We start from the raw sequence: 14110 nt of genomic DNA, 5'->3' as shown, positions 1-14110 counted from the left end.
TGAATATTAAATAATTGCCAAGTTTCGAAAGTTAATCTTAATTTTTTTCGGTTTTGGCAAAGTGCCAACACTTTCTTTTTTTGCTCATAACTCACTAGCCGTTTATTCTGCTGATATGCCGTTTAAAGATTCTTAATGTTCAATTAAAGGGCTACACACTGGCATAAGAATCACTAATTGCACCTCACATTTACTAAGAGTTCCGCTCATTTTCGCTTCTCAAATAAATAAATATAACTCGGTTACGGTTAATGATACGGATATCTCGTTTTGAGAATATTAAAGCACAAATTGAATACTAAATAATTGCCAAGTTTTGAAAGTTATTCTTAATATTTTTTCGGTTTTGGCAAAGTGCCAACACTTTCTTATTTTGCTCATAACTCACTAGCCGTTTATTCTGCTGATATGCCCTTTAAAGATTCTTAATGTTCCATTAAAGGGCTACACACTGGCATAAGAATCGCTAATTGCACCTCACATTTACTAAGAGTTCCGCTCATTTCCGCTTCTCAAATAAAAAAATATAACTCGGTTACGGTTAATGATATGGATATCCCGTTTTGAGAATATTAAAGCACAAATTAAATACTAAATAATTGCCAAGTTTCGAAAGTTATTCATAATTTTTTTCGGTTTTGGCAAAATGCCAACACTTTCTTATTTTGCTCATAACTCACTATCCGTTTGTTCTGCTGATATGCCGTTTAAAGATTCTTAATGTTCATCTAAAGGGCTACACACTGGCATAAGAATCGCTAATTGCACCTCACTTTTTATAAATAATTCCGCCTACTTCATTTTCCTCAGATAAATAAATATTATTCGCTTGCGGTTAATGATACGGATATCCCGTTTTTAGAATATTAAAGCACAAATTGTAAACTAATTAATTGCCAAGTTTCAAAAGGTAATCTAATTTATTTTCGGTTTTGGCAAAGTGCCAACACTTTCTTATTTTGCTCATAACTCACGAACGGTTCATTCTGCTGATGTCCGGATAGAAGTGCAATTAGGTGCAATTAAGGCTCTAAATAATGGCATATTTTTTTTTAATTGCACCTAAAGTCGTTCTGCCAACTTCTTGTTTTTTAAATAGGTATAGCTCGGTTACGGTTATACATACGGATATCCGGGTTTGAGAATATTGAAGAGTAAATCATATACTACATTATTGTTAAGTTTCAAAAAAGAATCTCTTTTATTTTCGGTTTTGGTAAAATGCCAACACTTTCTTATTTTGCTCATAACTCACGAACGGTTCATTCTGCTGATGTCCGGATAGAAGTGCAATTAGGTGCAATTAAGACTCTAAATAATGGCGTAACCTTTGTTAATTGCACCTCAAGTCGTTCTGCCAGCATCAAAATTACACACTTTCCTTATTTTGCTCATAACTCACGAACGGTTCATTCTGCTGATGTCCGGATAGAAGTGCAATTAGGTGCAATTAAGACTCTAAATAATGGCATAATTTTTGTCAATTGCACCTCAAGTCGTTCGGAGCTAAAATAAATAAATAAATTCTATTTATGTACTCTATACTACCTCTCCACATTGAATATAATATATATCGCGGGGTATGAACCCCGGGTCTGTGCTCAGGGTTCGTACTCTAAGCATGCCTGAGCACAAAATTTTATCTTAAATTTTACGACCTAATATTTTAGCAACAATATGGAGGCCCAATCTCCATATGCCGATTTATTTTCTCAAGTCAACAAACCTTGTTTCATAGAGTATAGTAGTGAAACTACACCCTACCTAATTAAAATAATAGAGTGAGGTATAGATATAAATATAAAAATTGAGAAAGAAATACAAGGCAAGAAATTATTTCTCCCAAATACAAATAGCTTTTTATTTGTAATCTATTAATATTTTTTACATTAAGGTATTAATGATATTTATAATCAGAACACATATAGTGGCATAATATATTATTCCTACGTTATATTAATATTTCCATTATTATGATCAAAAATTATTTATAAAGGTTTAGTTTCTCTCAATCTACTTCTGGTTAATAATCAAATATATACGAAAACAACCTAACCAAAAAGTGCTCAATATTTCTCAACGCGATGAACTTTTGTTCAAATGCTCATTATTGTCTAATATTATTGCACTTTCTTCTCCAATCGGTACAGTTTTTATTAGCCTTTATTTTAGTTTTAATATTTTAAATGAAATATTTTTTTTTACCTTTTCCTGTTGATAGCAAAGCAAGTTTATTATGAGATTTTTAGGTAGCTTTAAATAGATAATTTGAGTCATTTTGAAAATAAGGTTTCAATTGAAATTGAAATCAAGGCATAATGTATTTATCAATCTCAAAAATTCTTTTAGATCCAGGCCCGGCCCTGACCAGTTCATATATAATATTAAAAATTTACAAACTCATATAAAAAATATTTGAATTTAAATATTAGAATCTTAAATTAAGCATTATCAAATCTTACATGAGTATAATAAAATTTTATATGTGTGTAGATACATTTGTATTTTGTAAAAATATATTAGTACCTATATTTAAACGATGTACTGTATATTAATCAATTTAAATATCTTTTAATAACACCGAGTCACACTAAATATAATTCATAAGGTACATTCGGGATAATGCTCTTGGTAGAAAAGGTCTTTCGGTATTTATGTAATACTATTAATAAATTTAAAAATAACATTTATACGAAATATTTTAAATGATTTTCAAAGAATCTTCCCCTCCTAAGGCACTTTTACACACCTAAGACAATGCCCATTTATCCTAACCTCAAGAAGACATCTAACTTCAAGGAATTTCATTTTTTAAAACAAAAAAATTATTATTTTAAAATATGATTATTTGTTTTTTGAAGAACTTGTACTCTCCTCAATTCCGTTTTTATTGAATAATTTTTTCAATATTATATTAGATAGGAATATAGTAATATATTAAGGAATCAAATAAAAATTTCAAAAAAATAAAAATTACAAAAAAGTAAACTTCAATTAGCGAAAAATGAAATTTAAATATTAACATGAAAAGGGAATCTAAACAAAAAGAATATTGAATACAAAGCAATGACCGATATTGTATTTAATCAAAATACCAAGTTGGATGATACTGAGAGTGACTAACAGTATTATTTTTGAATTATAATTCATCCCTAATCGCACGTTCTGGAAAATGTCATTTCCAAAAGAACAGATCAACTTATTGAAAGATTTTGTCAAACTATGCACGCTTAAGCCAGAAGTGCTTCAAAGTCCTGAATTAAATTTTTTTCGAGACTGGATCGCTAGGTTTTATTTTATTTTATATAATATTTCAACAAATAATATTATATAGTTTAGGGTCTGGTATTAAACATGAACAATCTGAGCTTCCAGTATAATTTTAAATATTAATTAGTAATTTTTTTACAAATTAGAAAACGCATATATTTACAGATGCTGCTCACGATTATAAATCTGATAAAGAATCATCTAATCCATCAGATATTGAATCAGAAGATATTGAAAGTGATATAGGTAAAATTTTCTTATCATGTCCTCTATGCAATTTGTTTCCAGAATTCGACAATGAATTAACTGTCAAACCTGATGCCAATGATAATGCAGATCAAGATATGGGAAATAATGATATTGATGTTACAGAGGATATGGAAACAGAATCAGATAATAAAAGACAAGAAGCAAATAAAGCTATGGGAGAAGGTAATATTTATTATTATTGAATGATAAAGTTTTTTGATTTATTAAGAAACTTTAACATAAGTTAAAAATTTTAAATGCAGACAAAATTTATATTTTGCTAGTTATATAAAATTGTTAGTATTTTAATATTGAAACATGAAATTTTTTAAAATCATAAAATATATTTTTAAAAACTGAATAAAATAAACACTAAAATGCAGATATTCTAACATATTTTGGTGATAAATGATAAATTGAGCATATCAGTAATATCATAGAACAAATTGATAGAGATGGTATAGCACAATTGATATTTTTAGTACCCAAATTAATACACTATACAAATTAAATATATGTTAATTATATAATCCCCTCCCCACCCTCACAGTCAAAATCACTCATTAAACATATCCTTTTCTTTAGATTTAAAAAAAAACTATAATTGTTTTAGCCAGTTTTTATTTGATCTGGATCAAATAAATATTTGCATGATAACATGGTTGAGAAACATTTTTTATACAAACCATCAATTACTTTATTATATTGTCTGTCATTAAAATGATAATTTTTATTGGATGTCCAAAACAATAATTATTTTATTCTTATTTAATTTTTATTTTCTAAAAATAATGTTAAATCTCTCAAAAATAGAATTAAATTTTTAAAAGATTTAATTGAATTTAAATATAGAATTTTATTATAAAGTGTTGTAAATAAAGCAAGATTTCCTTAAACTTTAAAAATCAACTAACAATTATAAAAATATAGAACATTTATATATAAACAAACAAATAATTGATCAAAAAATTATAAAAAAAGAATCAATTAATATATTGGGTTATTTGCATTTCTATTACCTTGATGACTAACTATTTTAATGGCTTGTTTAAAATAGAAGGATTCATTATGATTGGCACTTATTTGGCTTAATTTTCTCCCAAATAATGTGATAAATTTAAGGAATTCCTCATTAAAAACACGAATAGTATTATTGACAAGTGGAATAAAAATTATGTTAGTGATGTCTCAATATTAGTTTATCTTCAAGATACCTAAATATGAGTATAAATGGTTTGCATTTTTATCTTAAAATTTTGAAACAAATTATAGATTTATATGTAGCCAAATCCTTTATCTGCAAAATAAATAAAATATATCTACTTATAATACTTTAGGAGCTATGATTATTTGAACTGTGCAATTTTACACCATACCGAGGGTAAAATGGTTAAAATAAAATTGAACATAACTTTATTGTATAATCTAATAAATACCATATGGGAATGTAAATTTTTTCTAAAATAGCACATTTAAGTGTGTCTATTTTACATTTAACATTTCAATTATTTTTTCCTTTGTTACTAAAAATTTATTATAAATAACATTATTTATTAATGTCCCTGTTTGCTTAAAAATATATTTTATATGTTGTAGATATTAATATTTAAAAATTATTTTTTTACAGCTTTAGATGGAACATTTAACATCTTCACATTTATAGTCTTTTAGCTTATATGTTAAAAAAATATCTGCATCAACATTGTTATCCCATCAATCACATTGCCCTGGGTTTCCCTACATTATATAAAAAACAGTAATTTAAAATTTAGGGAATTATAAGATAAAGTATGAGAAATAAAGATTTGACATATTTTATATTCATAAATGTAGATAGTTATTTATTCGGAATAACTGGTCAGTTATTTTTCAAAATTATAACTAGTTAGTAGTTGCAATTATCAACCCTACAAAATATTATGTGAAATATTTCCATTTTTTATTATTCTTATTTTTTAAATAATTTTATCATTTAATTCAATAAGGCAAAAAATTAAGAATAGAAAGGAATGAACATTAATATTATTTTTGGGCCACATGTTGGACCTATATTTTATTAATGTTTTGGCCTGTTACTAGGACTCTATTTTAAATAATTTGCTTATTAAGTACCAGACAGGTCCCATTCCCCCACCCCTGATCCTTATATTTTCCTAATTCAACAAAGTCTGGCTGTTGTTGTAATCAACATATTTGTTGATTTTTTTTAAATAACTACTTTACTATATTATTGAACTTTATAATAGAATAAAATATTTGACATACCAAGAAGATGCCAAAAAATTAATTAAAAAAATATATTTGGCAATTTATTATTACCAATATTTGTCTTCATGTTACCATTGAATTCATTAAGCCAAATATACGTAATTAGATTTTTTAAAAAAAGTTTCAAATGTTGGAAATGAATTATCAGAAAAGTGAGAAATATATAAATTATTATAATTAAACTCTCATGATCAGTAACAAAAGTTTATTGGGTCTTGTACAATTGGTGGTCCGTTTTGACCCAGAAAATCTATCCCCTCTCCTTATATGAATTTATGTTCACTCCTATAGAACTTTAAATATTTTTAAATTGAATATATTCCTAATTTTTCGGATGAACGACAGGAGATTTGGAAGGGGCCTTAAAATTGTATGCTGAAGCCATTCAGAAAAATCCGAATTCCGCGGCCCTTTTTGCCAAGAGAGCTCAGTAAGTGATTTCGCTTTCATCAATTATATATATATATTATTTTACTACAAATGAGCTGAGAAGTTAATATCATATATTATTTTTTTATTTTGTGCAAAAATCTAGAAATTAGGATATCACATATTAAAAAAATATAATAATATCTAGATAATGGGAAGAATAGAAATCTAGGAACCAAAATTACCTCAAATAATTCTTTAATAGATCATTTTCCTATTTTCTCCAGGATTTTCAATAAACTCAACCGTCCACGTTCCGCTATCAAAGACTGCGATAAGGCTCTGCAACTTAACCCCGATTCGTCTCTCGGTTTGCGCGTTCGCGGAAAAGCTAATTGGTTCTATGTTTTTGCTTTTAACATTTAAAATACCCTTGATTTTCCTAAAAAACTGCAATTTTTTTGATATAAATTTAATATTAAGTTTTAAACAAAATTGAACACTAAATCTAAAAACAAATGAAAAATATGAAATAAAAATTAATTTATTATCAACTCCTTGTTATTGACTGAAATACTTACTGGACAGAATTATACACATTTCGGGTTTTTTAAATATTTTATTTTCGAACCAAATTTTTAAATATATATCACGATTTTACAAAAAAATAATAATTTTTAACATATATATTTTTCTCACGTCAATTATTATATATATATATAGATATAAATATATATTATAATAATACAACATAAGTAATACTTTATTTTTATAATTGTAATAAAGAATTTATATAGGAACTATTGGGGGATAGGTTATTTATATAAAACCGATCTGGCCACTAAATTTAGATGATGTACCAAATCACGTACCTCGTCTAATTTATATATCTATTTTTATTTCTCTTAAGTATGCTCGGGCACTGGACTCAAGCTAAGCTCGATTTGGCTCAATCCCTCAAAATTGACTTTGATCCCGATACCAATGATTTGTTGAAAAAAGTCATGCCAAACGTAATGCATTAATTATCTCATGTATTTATATAATGGAGCTATTTTTAAGAAAATGGGTTTTCCTATGTTTGTTTTTGATAGCTCAGACTAGTGTTGTTAAATTGCTTGGTCGTAAAATTTACGACCCTTTTATGTGCTCAGGCCGACCCGGGGTCCAGGGTTCAGACCCGGGGTCGTGTCGTGTAACGATTTAATAAACAAGTTGATAATTAAATATTTTTTATTGTAATAATAATCACTGATAGAGGGCGGGTCTAAGGTCTTGGGGGTCAGGAATAATTTATCAAAACAAAATATCGATATATGGGTAAATTATAATCTAAATATCTTTAGATTGAAAGTATTCATTTTTTATCTTGATGGTATGATTGGTTTTGGAGGGGGGTGGGAGGAGGAAATGTGAAAAATAATATTTTTTGATATGGAAATAAAAATATTTTAATCGTGGCCACTTACTTAGGGCTTGGAAATAATTAAAATGAATTATTATGTAGGTTTGCTTATAGATTATTTCTATACTATCCTGATCTTAGTTCAGAATTAGATACAAACTTTCTGACCGGATTTATTTAATTTCATCAAATAGAGTATGAATATTTAATAATATATTTAATTAAAATATAATTTTTATTTTCGGGTTTTTAATAATAAAATTAAGTATCTGTAGCTAATTTTTTTAATGAAATCCCCTATTTTCTTATGTGATAAAAAAAGTAAATTATATATTTCTACATGATTTTAAAATCTAAAATAAAGATGTGATTGATATTAACGAGTGGCTTAGCATCTCTAGTTTCTATAAATATAATAAAATATTTTTATTTTACATAAAAAATTCAACATAAAATTGATTAATTTGATTAATTTAGATCTATTTAAAAATATTTCCGTCAACATTCTCGATGGAAACAGTTATAATTATAAATTTGATGAAAATTAATTTCCATTTTTTTAAATTTTGAAAGAAAAGGAAGTGTTTCAAAAAAATTTCAAAAACACATTTGTTTTCAATTATAATTTTATTTGTATTCGTAAATATCAACATCATCGTCATCACTTTTCTTATTATGTATAATATAATTATAATAACCATATTAAAACTGAAACAGAAAATAAAATATAAAAATAAAATCAGATTATTACTAATTATCTATTAAATTAGTTTTTCAAACTTCAAAGATATGTATGATATAGATCGAATTTCCTTTTCGATATATCATATCGTATGTGAGAGGCTGTGAAATATATTAATCAAAAATATATGGATCTTGTTTTGTTATTTGGTTTGAAGAACGCTTTGAAAAATAATTATTTAAGTTAAATTACAGGAAGTTTTAAAAAATAACAATTAATAGTAAATTTTATTTTATTTTTGCAATAAAAATTTTTTAAATCTGAAGGGGTTTTATTTTTGATAAAATCGTCAACATATTTTTTTAATATTAATAATTAATTAATAAACATTCATTGTTATTTTTTTGCGCATTCTGTTTATAAAAGTGTGCGATAATCTCTTAAGAATCTGTTTTTAGTGAATTTGGTGATATTGACTTGAAAGATCGCCGTAAACGTAAACTGATTTCTGATAAATAAGTAAATTTTGATATTTCTAATAAGAAATCTTCGATTTATTAATGTTAAATATTTAAAATATTTATTCAAATTTCATAATATATTTGTTTATTATTTATTATATATAAAGATTAATGTTACTTACTATAAAAATATTTTATATACTTTTAGAATTGAATATAAACTATAACTGATCATTATAATATATTTAAATAAATGACATAAAAATTAGATATGATATCGGATCGGATAGGCCTCCAAAAAGTGATATCAGTACACACCTACTTAAAACCCAAATTTATTAGTTATACCTTTAAAATCCGTGGTGATCCTGGATAGTTGACATTTAAAAATTATGACATATATAATATTGGGAATATAACTTTAATATAATAAAGAAAAACTTTTTATTGGCCATTTCATCACAAATTATAAATTTACATTTCTTTTTATTATCTATACATGCATGAATGACGTTGAATTATTGTATTGGTCCACATTTAATTACAATATCAATATGTGTTAAAATAAAATTTTACTTTTTTATTTTTTTTCCGTTATGCATGGGTTACTCTTTTTGAATATTTACTGATATTTTTATTTTACCATAAAAATTTTTGATCAAAGAAAGTCCCCAAAAATGAGAATAAAAAAAAAGCTTTATTAATTTAGAATGAATAAGATAAGAATAAGATTTAATTTAAGATTAGAAAATGAAATTATTTTTTTTTACTTTTCATTTATCCGAGCCCCAGGTGTAATTCATAGGTGGGTCTGAACCCCGGGTCTGTGCTCAGAGCTGATTTGGTCGATTATTTAGACCCAAACCCCGGGTCTGGGTTTTACACAACCAACCAATTAACAACACTAGCTCAGACCAAGGATTTTGATTAACCTAAAAACGGTTAATATCTGATACTGTGGAAGTAAAGCATAAGGTTATAAGTAAAAAATATATTGTTAGAAATGAAAGTCTATAGAGGGCAACTTACTTATATATCAGGTTAGGGTTTCGATTAAAGCCCTACAATTCGGGTTTTAATCTAGAAATTTTTTGGGCTGGGCTTAACCATCCCCATCAAAATTATTCTGATTTTTGGATCGGACCTTGCAGATACACCAGAAGCAAAATAACGAGAGAAAGGTTTATAATTTTTTCGAACAAAACTAGCCATCTTTTTTTGAAAGTTTATTATTTTTTGCAATAAATTATGATAAAAGGCGCATAAAATAGAAGAATATGAAAGGAAAAAGGATAGGAAGAAAACGGACAAGTTGGAAAAGCAAATGAAAGACAAACAGCGCAAGGTCAGGGAGGCCCACGATAAAGCTAAAAAAGTTTAAAAAAATTGTTTATTTGATTCGTCACTAGAGAAACATATAGAATCAAAAATTTTGAAAAAATATATTTTTTGTTTTTGATCATCAGGATGTCAAATTGATAGGTACATCAATTTGTTAGTTTAAAATTTTAAAATGGTTTAATTTCATTTCGAATATTTTCTAAACGAATTTATATGGTTTGGTCTGGTTTACAAATTTATAGCATTCTTTTTTTGATTTTTTAAATATTTTGTTTGCATTTTGATAAAAAATATTTTAAAAACTTTTATAAATAAAAATCAAACAAAAGTAGAAAACAAATTAAATTCTTTTATTAATCATGTGTATGAAATGACTAAGTAAGTAACATAACATGAACTAAATTTTAAATTTTTTGTATTTTTTTGAAAAAATTATTTAAACTATGGCGGTCATTTTGAAATAAACCGTTTTGAACTTAAACAGGTTCTAAAGTATTTTTAACACTCCATTTTTCTCTTATATTTTCTTTTTACGATTTTTTCGACTCTGTTTTTGAGTAAATAAAAGAAAATATTGAAATTTACAGAGTTGTTAAAAATACTTTTTACATGGATCTAGATACAGATACAACGTCTAAAATAATATCTAGATACATATTATTTAATCAAAAATCTATCTAGATACAGATACCACATTTTTATATCTAGATGCTTGTATCTAGATCCTTTAACAACTCTGGAAATTTATGATAAAAAAAAGAATTACGAAAATAATTTTTACGAATATATGAATAATCATAAAATCTAGCCCCCCCCCCCAGTAATTAGGTGGATTTTATATGAAATAAACAAGTGTTTCGGACGACTACTCTTTTTACATAAAAAAAAACTTGGCTTGATATTTATTTGTGTTGTAAATGTTGATAAACAAATATAAAGAACGTTATCCTTAATATCTCTAAAAATCGAAAATCATAAATAATCATTTAATTAAATCAATTTTTTTCTTTCAATAATATATATGAAGAGTCACAAATTATAAGTATATAACCCATAAAACTCTATTTAAAAAATTAAAACATTACCAATATTTTCTTATTTCGATAAAAAAAAATTAAAAAATCGAGAAGGGAATTTTTTGGGTGTCTAAACTCGCAAGACCTTTATATTTGACTGTTTAATTTTAAAAAATTGATAGCTATTTTTTTAATTTTAATTATTTTAAAATAATTATGATATTGGCGTTATATCTAAAGATAATTATAATTTATTTTTTAGTATACTATATATATACCTTTGGGCTAGAATTAAATAATTTATTTGCATTATATTTACAAAGCTTATAAAACAAATAAAGACAGTTTAGTTAAGTATTAGAAAGCTAAATGTAATTTAATGTTTAATAAAATCGATAAAATATGACTAGGAGACGTTAATTTGATTGAATAGGACTTGAGATTTTATTAAATCTACCGAATCAGGGCTATAGATACCACGCCGATTGGAATTTTGTTGGATCGAGTAGATTAGGTCCATATATCAAAAAATTACATTACATATATTTTTAAAATAGCACCTCACCCACCATCTATATTTTATATATATTTAATTTAAAAATTAAATTAGAAGTAATTAATAATTATTCTTAGAAGTTTCAGTAGTACCTGAATAAATTCCCTTCTCAGAATTTTTTTTTAAAAATATTACCTTAAATAGAATTTTATTTAATAGATAAAAGTTGATATATAATTTGTGACTAGCATAAATATTCTTAAAAAAATGAGATTTAATGAAATCACGATTCTCGACTATAGGCATATATCTTTTGATTTGGTTAAGCTAGCTCTTTAAAATTTGAATTTTAACAAAATTCTTGGGTAAGAATTATGTCAAGTTTTTTCTTACTTTAAAGAAGGCGTCCTATTATTTCCTTTTTTTTGTGAACCCAATTACCTTTTATTTAATCAATTTCTTTTTTTGTGACATAAATGGCATTCTAACATATTTTTCTAATTAAAAAATAACGTATTTACTTTGTCAAGGATAATCCTACCCACCCGGGAAGCTCGATTCCCGGTTTTCCTGGTGCCCTGGGGGGTGCGACAAGTAATCCTGGGGCTGCAGGTGCTGATATGGGTGACTTCTTCAAGACCCTCATGGCTGACCCTGAAATTTTGGAGGCTTTTCAAGTTAATAGCTTTTTTTTGGAGTTGCACTTTTTTTACCTTTTTTAAATGATTAAAATTGAGTATATAAGTTCTTTTGAATTGTTTATAAGTCAAATCATATTGAGTGTATCCCGATTTTAAGAAAGAATTATAAAGTACAGAAAAATGTGCTATTCTTTTATTCTTGTGGAACAAATATCATTTTAAATCTGCATTTATAATTGTTTTTTACGATTAACTTTTAAAAAAATGGCAGAAAAAGGTATTACTACATATAATAATGAGAAATATTGTTTTTTGAGAAAAAAATATCTTGTATACATGATTAGTGAAATAGGAATATAGCCAGCGGAGAATAATTGAAGGATGAAAAGCTAGCATAGCTAGAATTTATCAATGATTACTTCAAGATTATCCAGGGTGTTCAATTAGCAAGTGTACTATTTGATTTTTTTTAAACGCTTGATTCAAATGGGGAGATAGAAAACTAAATTAAAATTTCTCTCATTTTAAAAATTTATGTAAAATAAAAAAGATTACATTAGCAAGGGATCCGTCGCTTAAGGGTTTGAATGACAATTTTGTCTGATTAATGAATTAAGAGAAGAAATACCGATAACTTTTTTCTTGAAATGTTAACGTCAGCAGAAAAGAGGGATTTTGTTTTGCTTTATTATCTGTGTTCTTTTTTTTATTATGCGGCCAAAATTTTGGGTCCAATTAAACGAGATGCAATCTGGAGCAACGGATTAATTTTACATTTTTTTCTTGCAAAAACATTTAGGATGCAGAAATATCAGCCGCTTTTCAGGATATAAGTGCCAACCCCGCCAATATGGCCAAGTACCAATCCAATCCTAAAATTTCTGCCTTCCTCCAGAAAATGGTGTCCAAAATTGGAAGTGGATCTGGCGTGGGTTCAGGATTTCCTAAATTTTAGTTGATTTTTTTTAAATCTAAATTTTCAGAAAGTAAATAAATATGTTTTTATCAATGAATCATTCACCATTTGTTTTTATTTTTTTGTTTTATATTTCTTAAAATACTGTTAAGATTTTTCACTTATGTTTTTTCATAAATATATTTTTTTGCTATAATAAATTAAATCAAATCATTTTCTATAAATAGACCATGATATATTAAAATTTTATAGATGTTAGTTTAGACTTATATTTTGAATGTATTTTTTATTTCCATAACAGCTTGTCTTATTTTTCCATTTATTTTCATAATTTTTTGGAAAAAAGCCTACTATTATATAATCGAAAATTTAAATGTTTTAATATTATTGTGTTACGTAACGTTTTATTTGTACATTTTGTAATAAAAATTTTTAAGTAACTTTAAATATACATTACCAACCCAGCTCACTTACACATTCAATCATCAATTTTTTGTTAAGAAAACAATGTAATTGCTAGCTTCATTTGTGATGATAAAATGATTTATTTTTCTTTACTAATGTTCTTTTGAAGTTTACCATTTTTCCCATCTTTTATTTTTATTTAAAATTTAATTTTTTATAAATAAACCATTATATCGAAGCGATTTTCTTTATTTAAATTATGCAAATGTTCTTATGAATTTTGACATGAAACGCTCTACCAGGGGACCTTGGAATGTGGGAAAAATGAGTAATCTTTTCCATGAAATGTCGGATAAATTTTTTTAGACAGGAGATTTTACTTTAGAGTGGATTGAGTTCGTAGTATAGTATCGAATCAAACCGTAAACCCGAAATATTAGTTTTCTGAATGTTTTAGAATTATATTTATTTTATATGAACTGTCCTAATTTAAAATATTTTTAAAAAGGCTAGTGTGGTAAAAATGTAATTAGTGAGGAAAGATGCGTGGCCATCTATTAGGAGTAAGCAAGGAATGCATAAAATTACTTT

The 14110-nt window shown here is 26.0% G+C and overlaps 1 protein-coding gene and 1 long non-coding RNA gene across 3 annotated transcripts; one reads left to right on the top strand and one right to left on the bottom strand.

The window, feature by feature from the left end:
• Positions 1 to 3145: 3145 nt before the first annotated feature.
• Positions 3146 to 13704, top strand: LOC135931290 (hsc70-interacting protein-like). The gene is made up of 10 exons (XM_065468290.1): positions 3146 to 3288; positions 3335 to 3374; positions 3417 to 3516; positions 3559 to 3702; positions 6133 to 6217; positions 6444 to 6554; positions 7067 to 7169; positions 9963 to 10079; positions 12088 to 12234; positions 12998 to 13704. The coding sequence occupies exons 1-10, from the start codon at positions 3173 to 3175 to the stop codon at positions 13151 to 13153; spliced, it is 1119 nt and encodes a 372-aa protein (XP_065324362.1). The 5' UTR covers positions 3146 to 3172; the 3' UTR covers positions 13154 to 13704.
• LOC135931291 (uncharacterized) lies at positions 5143 to 13239 on the bottom strand. 2 transcript variants are annotated; one of them, XR_010573002.1, is made up of 4 exons: positions 12754 to 13239; positions 12079 to 12270; positions 6402 to 6568; positions 5143 to 5256 (listed from the first exon to the last, which is right to left on the bottom strand). It is a non-coding gene; the product is annotated as an uncharacterized LOC135931291 (long non-coding RNA). The 2 variants fall into 2 exon arrangements; XR_010573003.1 differs by lacking the exon at positions 12754 to 13239 and adding an exon at positions 12535 to 12608.
• Positions 13705 to 14110: the final 406 nt, after the last annotated feature.

Source organism: Gordionus sp. m RMFG-2023, chromosome 1 (assembly GCF_954871325.1).
Source record: "Gordionus sp. m RMFG-2023 chromosome 1, tfGorSpeb1-WG-v2, whole genome shotgun sequence".
In the NCBI taxonomy this organism is placed as follows: Eukaryota; Metazoa; Nematomorpha; class Gordioida; order Chordodea; family Parachordodidae; genus Gordionus; species Gordionus sp. m RMFG-2023.
Note: the sequence above shows the minus strand (reverse complement) of the source record. Positions and strands in the feature narration are given on the sequence as shown.

Bases quoted from the DNA above. Each gene is read 5' to 3' on its own strand.
- LOC135931290 (XM_065468290.1), top strand. From the start codon at position 3,173: ATGTCATTTCCAAAAGAACAGATCAACTTATTGAAAGATTTTGTCAAA. The intron at 3,517-3,558 runs GTAAAATTTTCT...ATTTGTTTCCAG, and splicing joins AGATATTGAAAGTGATATAG to AATTCGACAATGAATTAACT. The intron at 12,235-12,997 runs GTTAATAGCTTT...AAAAACATTTAG, and splicing joins AAATTTTGGAGGCTTTTCAA to GATGCAGAAATATCAGCCGC.